The 7,404-nt window shown below is 36.9% G+C and overlaps 2 protein-coding genes across 2 annotated transcripts; one reads left to right on the top strand and one right to left on the bottom strand.

Annotated features, from left to right (window-relative positions):
* The first annotated feature begins 572 nt into the window (after positions 1–572).
* On the top strand, positions 573–1,229 carry LOC121242581 (protein KINESIN LIGHT CHAIN-RELATED 2-like). The gene is made up of 2 exons (XM_041140476.1): positions 573–748; positions 952–1,229. The coding sequence occupies exons 1-2, from the start codon at positions 594–596 to the stop codon at positions 1,181–1,183; spliced, it is 387 nt and encodes a 128-aa protein (XP_040996410.1). The 5' UTR covers positions 573–593; the 3' UTR covers positions 1,184–1,229.
* A 139-nt stretch (positions 1,230–1,368) lies between these two features.
* Positions 1,369–5,049, bottom strand: LOC121242580 (GDSL esterase/lipase At3g27950-like). Its single transcript, XM_041140475.1, has 5 exons — positions 4,644–5,049; positions 2,422–2,625; positions 2,118–2,293; positions 1,761–2,031; positions 1,369–1,667 (listed from the first exon to the last, which is right to left on the bottom strand). The coding sequence occupies exons 1-5, from the start codon at positions 4,894–4,896 to the stop codon at positions 1,426–1,428; spliced, it is 1,146 nt and encodes a 381-aa protein (XP_040996409.1). The 5' UTR covers positions 4,897–5,049; the 3' UTR covers positions 1,369–1,425.
* Positions 5,050–7,404: the final 2,355 nt, after the last annotated feature.

Below are 7,404 nucleotides of genomic sequence, written 5' to 3'. Positions count from 1 at the left end.
ACTTTCTTTAGAGTGAAAAAAAAAAAAAAATCAAAGCATATTGAATGAACTCGACTAGGGAAAAAAACAATTATATAATCTTAGAGTGCATAAACTTTCACACTTTCTTTAGAGTGAAAAATCGATTTCTTAACGGTGGATTATCAAAATTATCACTAGTAAAAACAAGATGTAATGCTTATCCCTATAACCTTGAAGAATGCACGAAAGTAATTGTCCCAACACATAGGTTATATTCATTCCGTTGTAACCTTTGATTGAGAACTAATTCCTTGCCAAAATCCTGCAATGCAAATGGCGCATCCAAGTACAAGCTAGCTGGTGTTATTTTAATTGTTTATTATTATTACAAGCTGCTGCACTTAGCACTGTTCATCTAGGCAGAGTTTTTTCTCGGCCTGTCCGAAACCCGGATAACCCTCCGGATTAAATCCGGACGGGTACTCCCATGACTAAACCCGGGTCCACCCGGGCCGAGTTCCTGATTTGAAACTCAGACCCGGGTTTTTCTTAAAAAAATTCTACCAAACTTGACCATTCCATCGTTGCAATAATTTGGGAAGGGTATTATATCTTTCTTTTAAGTTAACCAAATGGGACTTGCCCGTGTGCAGCGCTATGCAATAAACGAGGCTGCAGATCTGTTTGAAGAAGCAAGAAGTATACTGGAAAAGGAATATGGGCCATATCATCCAGATACATTAGGGGTCTATAGCAATCTTGCTGGCACTTATGATGCAATGGGAAGGTATTGTTCTCTTGTTATGTTTTATCAAAGTGACTGATGTGAGTTTTTATTGTTTTGCACCATTTGCTTTGATCTTTTCTCCCTCTGCTTTGCTGTTGGTCATCGACACAGCATTTTGCAGGGTATATCTACAATCTAAGTAGATTCTCTTTATTTGAACTTTGTAATAATATTTTTGTGCTTTCCAACTTAAAATTTGGCAGGCTAGATGATGCCATTGGAATTTTGGAATATCTCGTTGGAATGAGAGAAGAGAAGCTAGGAACAGCAAATCCTGATATGGATGATGAGAGGCGGAGGTTAGCAGAGTTGTTGAGAGAAGCCGGCAGGGTCCGGAACAGGAAAACCAGATCACTAGTTACACTCCTCGACACCAACCCTGAGATCATAAACTCAATAGCATCCATGAGTATCCATGTCCTTCTCTTTTTCTGAAAGTTACAAGGATGGAGAATTCCCAACAATGAAGTTTTTTTTTTTTTTTTTTCCCAGCTTCTTTCAGGAAAATAGTACATACAGTACAGAAAATAAAACCGACTTTGGTCGCCTTGAAAGTTAATGTTTGCCTGATTGCAAAATCAAGCTACTAAGAGTACTCGTTTCACACTGCATATTCAGGGGACCATTCAAAAATAATTATTATTACGAGCAGCATTCATTAACATACTGCAATGTGTTTACAAATTCTTGGGATGATAACAAGCCTCCCGAATTGAAACTGGTGGGTCAGAGAAGGAGCCATTGAGAATTCGGTTTGCAATCCATAGGTTGGCTGACTCAGAGTAGTGTATGCCATCCCAGCTAACGTGCCTTGATGGATTCTGACATAGATTACCATAAACCGTTCCATAAACTATTTCTTTCCTCCCACAATCAATATAGTAAGTCCCACAACAGAACTCAAATGGATCGACAAAACCTGTCATCATCAAACAGTTAAAGATTAGACCTGCAATGGGTAGTGGATTATTATCCCCCTGCTACTGATGTTTGTAGATAAAATTAACATTACCTTCATTCTTTGCATTGCTGATTAGTGCATATTTAGCGGAATACATGTCGACATGTGTCAATGCTACATCAGGGAGCTGTGCCCTCAGTTTAAACACCATGTCCTTGAGCTGCCTGTTGAACTCCTGATCTATCTCATTCTGAGGCTTCACGCACCCATTCTGATCCAGATTACCAGGCTTAGATCGGTCATTTATAACGCTTGTTGGCAAGCAACCGATTGGGCCTGTATTATGTACCCAAAATATTCTTGCACCTTCCTTGTACAATTGCTGAAACAATGACCAAAAGAACGGCTAGAACAATCAGTTATTTTCAGAAATTGTTCAATTATAACCATCAGGTGGTGTTTGCTTACATGCACTGCTTGGGACAACTGGCTTAAGATATCAGGGATGGAAAGTCGAACTTGTTCTAATGTTGTGTAATTAAAACCATAGTACAGATCGTTCTGTCCAATATCAAATATGTAAAAAGCCTTTGAGAAGTCCTTAGGCCTTGGGAGGCTGCTTTTTTTGACTGGTGGCATCTTTCCTGGAGCCAAAATTTACAAATTCAATGCTCATTGTTAGTAAGCTTTCAGGACCACAAAGTACTGTATTTTGAAGCATCTTTTAGCATACAAGGTAGAGTGAGTGAGAGGGGGCGTGAGAGAGACTGACTGCTAGGGTCAAGTTGATTGTTATACAGAGCTTCTGTTTGAGATTTGAAACGCATGAACTGGGAAATCTGAATCCAGAGATGGAATGGACTATACCCGCCTGGACGAATGGATGAACCACCTGTTGCAAAATTTGCACCATGCCTGAAATCCGTCCCGATCGAGTCCAAGTATGCACTCAGGTATGGTGATTTCAGCTCCTCGGCTGCACTGGGATCGAGAAATAAGTAAAAATACACAAGCACACATGCATCATATAACAGTTCTTCTACGTACAACCGCGGGGGGAACCGCGGTGTAATTGGCTAATGCCACGTAGAGGCTATGTAACAAAAAAAAATTGAAGAACAAGAAAACGGACGAAAAGAAATAGACGAAAGGAGAGAAACAACGGATGCCCAAACTTTGTTTGGAGAAAAAGCAGAGCAGAGGGGTCGTCTTCTACAACTCAGATATGTGGTTGTCTTCGTGGGTAGGAGAAAAAGCAGAGATTGCTTGTTCATCTTCAATCTTAGATCTGCCAGAAGCTTTCGAAATGATAGGTCGGTTGTGGATTTGGTAAAGTTTGGTTTGATTTTGAATGATGGACTGGTTTGATTGTCTTCGTGTGTAAGAAAAAAAGCAGAGAGAGTGGTCGTCGGCATGGATAGGAGAAAAGAAGCAGAGAGAGGCCTGCAGAAACTGAAGCAGAGAGAGGTCTGTGGGACTCATCGTGGGTAGGAGAAATTTGAACATCTGCAGATTTGCTTTCCAGGATGCATCCCATCTAGAGCTGTGAAATAAATGCCTCATTTTTTATTTTTATTTTTGAGTTGGTGATATCTTTGGTATTTTTATAGAGGAAGTCGTTGATGGGTTCGATTAATCCTTTCCAACAATTTTCTGCAAATCCAAGGTATCCAATCATTCACGTCTGGTCTAGAAGAAAAACTCCACGATTTTGAGACTGGAAGGGGACTAATCGGGACTATGCATGGCTTTAGCTGGTGACTCTTTTGAAGAACATGTAACAAGGCTATCCTAAAATTCTTGAAAAGCCACAGAAGAAGGAAAGAGATCCCCATAATTCAATCTTCGTGGGCTTCTAGCAGGACTTGAAAAAACACTAATGGGAGAGCACCTGGCAGGAACTTTCAGCCTGAAGTTGCAATTAAAACCTTCATCATTTAATTCTTGAAGCAATCATCCCCTACAATAATTGTTTGAAGACTTGGCTGAACTTGTGGTAGCAACAAGAAGGAAAAAAAATCAGTGCTTGCTCTATGTAGGCTAACTGCAGAACTTGAGAATTCACTTATCAGAGAGCTCCTGGCAGGAATATTTAGGCTTCGTTTAGATGATGAAATCATCTAAGATGAGTTCATTTTTAGAGTGCCTCCGACATCCAAACACACTTGAATCTTTATTTTAAACTACTTCCTTTTAAGACTTCGTTGACATTTTCTCTATAAAATAACCGAACTCTCTCTTATTCCTTAATGGGACCCACTGTCACCCTCTCTCTTTTTCTCTTTAATCGTGGGATCCACTAACACTGTCTCTCTATTTCTCTCTCTTGCTCTTTATTTGCACGCCCTCTCTCTCTCTCTCTCTCTCTAATTGTGGGATCCACTAACACTCTCTATTTCTCTCTTCTCTTTAATTTGTGGTACCCATTGACTCTTTCTCTCTCTCAATGCTGTGTTCGGCGCCAGACGAGAAAAGGAAAGTTTTTACGGTCAGGTGAACAGTATAAAATTAATTATGGGACCCATTTTTCTACAACTTCCTATAAATATATCTAAACTCATCTTAACATTCAAATACATTTTAAACTCATCTTAAATGGACCCCACCAAACTCATTCAACAATCTCAACTCACTACTATTCATAAAAAACTCAACTCATCTCAACTTATCTCAACATCTAAACGCAACCTTAGCCTGAAGGTGTAATTATTGAGTTGGACATGTACATCCTGGAAGAGTCTCCTATGATTATTGCTTGAAGATTTCATTGAAGTTGTGACAACATTATTTGTGTTTTTCCTGAAGTTCATGGAGCAAAATCACTAAAACAGATGAACAAGATGATATAAACACATGCGTATATATGAAAATGCAATCGGCGTCGTTTACATTTTGCCAGGTGGGATGCGGTTTCCCCGGGGTTCCTCTGGCTGGTTACCTATAGAGTTTTTCTTGCACAAAATGAAACTGCAATCAGAGGATTAGCCCAGTTACCTATAAAATCTAAGATGAGACGGCCATCACAATTCCTTCCCGAAGGATGTCCAAAGAAGGTTTCTCCATTGGGTTGATGAACCTCTGACAATGCGGCAGATCTTCCTCCGGTGTCTGAGTTTGAGTCTCCAAAGTTGAATACTACTGGAAACTCGCATCTCCGTGTACCGCTGCCGCCCAACACCACCGCTGGAAGCACCAAGATGGCCAAAACCACGAGCCGCAACACACCATATAGCCTCATCGAATCCATGGTTGTCCTAGCAACATCCCTTGTCAGTGCCAAAAGAGTTGCTCTCTCATCTTATTTATACTTCTGCGAGCTCAAGAGTGAATGTAGGCAGCGTCAGAGTTACCGACATATCGTGGACTTCGATTTTCAAAGATGCGGGCTTTTGGCATTTGTTTTGGAGTAACGATAAATGTAGAACAGTTTTTACAATTTTTTTTTTTTTTATAATTATGCTTTAAAATAGGATATTTATGTAAAGAACGTTATTTTAAAGTTATTTTATAAAAATCTTTCTTCATTTAAAACATAATTAGATAAAATATTATAAAAATAATTATATGTCAATCATTTTCTTTTGTTATGTAAGTAAACACATGTAAATTGTTTTTTATTTTATTGGCACCAAGTACCTGATAACAAAAGCGTGAATGGAGCAAAGATCTTCGGGATTAATTGGTAATATTTTGATTTCTCACTGAGAGAACTAACAATCGAATCCCCTCTTCACGTATTAAAAAAAAAATGGTGGAATCAATTTTTTTTTTTTTTTATAAGTCGCGGTGGAATCATATGTCTGTTACAACTGTGTATAATCTGTTTCAAATTGTCCATTTTAATCGAAATAAAAGATAAAAAAGAGAGAAATATCACTATAAATGGACTTACATGACAAGCAAATTGGAAGCCAACAAATGCTGCAAGACACTCCCAATCTAGCCTCATCATTTTACTTTCAGATATAATAATGGTAAAGAACTAAATTGCCATCACGGGTGCATCATTGTTCTGCTCTTTGAAATTTTTACTCATGCAATTTATTTATTTATTTATTAATTTCTTTGGTGTAATTCTTTTAAACAACTTTGAATTTCTCTTCCAGGTCTTGGAGATGACTAACAAACCCCACAATCAGCTTTATGGAATCACCATTTTACATGCAATTAATTTCTACAGTGCTCGGATTACTTGTTATCACTGAATTATCTCACTCTTACTTATCTAATAAAGACTTACCACTGATCGGACTGATTTTTCAACAAGGGCAGTGTTACATCCACCGAAGATGTAGTATGAGTTTGTTACGATAAAGAACAAAAAAAAATTTATTTTTTATTTTTTATTTTTTATTTATTTATTCATATTCTTAAATATTTTTAGAAAAAAGAATTACAATATTATTAAAAAATAATTTCTTAATTATTAAATAAAAAATATTAAAAAAATTCTATTAAAATAAATATTCTAAAGATTTAATCAGATGATTTAACATTTCTGTTTTCAATAATGCACGTAGTCGTTCCTGTCTGGTGTGTATCTGAATTTGATATGACAACTCGTTCCAATGGGGTAGAACTCAGTGGGGATCCTGACGTTGATGTGAGGTTCTGTGCCTCCCAAGCTCTGCAGTCATGTGATCAGATCGTGATGTGTACTTAGATTTGACTTGTCATTAAATTCTTCTTCTAATTTTTACTATTGTCATCTTGTCCAATTTACAAACGAATATAAAGGTTAATAATTATCTTACTTGAGTTAGAGCACTGTCATTAACCTAATCAAAAGTTAACATCTAGTTAAATTTTAGTTAAATAGCTTAAAAATGATCTGTATTGAAATAGTTAAAATTTCAAAATTTTATTTTTAAACGACAATAAAGTACTCATTTGTTACTTTAAATTTAATTAGTTACTATTTATCTCTAAAATAATATTTTACTCTAAAATTAGTGAGGATTCAAATGTTGATGTGAATTTCTTTGCCAACCAAGCTTTGTTTTAGAAATCATAAATTTTCTAATATTTCTTTCTCACATGTTGGCCCCACTAGATCTTATCGTAATCGCCCTAATCTTGGCTATATTAAAGGAATACCACAAATTCTCTCTATCTTCTATATATATATATATATATATATATATATGTTTTCATATCACTTCACATGACCCAACGAAAGATCTACAAAATTTTGATTAACATAAATTTCTTATTTTGATAAGATAAGATATTTTACCCTTTATCACTGAACTGCATTATGATGTTTATTTTTTTTGTAGGGCTTAAGTGGGCATAACAAGAGAATGCCGCGCGCAAATGTTGGAAGCCTCCATCCAAGGCGTGCGAACTTAGTACTCACGGATCAAGACCAAATCAGTATCTGTGTTTCGAGCATATTATATAAATCTCTGTGTTTTTGTCTAAACTTAAAGCTTGGGATTTCCAATACTCCGTTTGCATATTTTAGAATATGCATGGTCTCTGTCCTTGATCTTGATTCCTACCTCAGGCTTCAGCGGCCAGCTGGGTCGCTGCAGTAAGTACTGCACGTTTGCTTGATTTTAAAGTTAAGGTTTTCCATGGTTTTCAATTTTTGGTTTAGCACGGTGAAAAGGCAGCCATTGATATAATCTAGTCATTCAATTTGCCAAGGGGATCTGGATAATATTACAAGATCATCTCTTTCTCCAGCCCCATGTTGGATATATCCCTTTAGATCAGCATTTTGGCATCCCTATATTATTTGTCAAAAATA

This window comes from Juglans microcarpa x Juglans regia, chromosome 8D (assembly GCF_004785595.1).
Source record: "Juglans microcarpa x Juglans regia isolate MS1-56 chromosome 8D, Jm3101_v1.0, whole genome shotgun sequence".
NCBI classification, from domain to species: Eukaryota; Viridiplantae; Streptophyta; class Magnoliopsida; order Fagales; family Juglandaceae; genus Juglans; species Juglans microcarpa x Juglans regia.
This window is presented reverse-complemented; position numbering and strand designations above follow the sequence as displayed.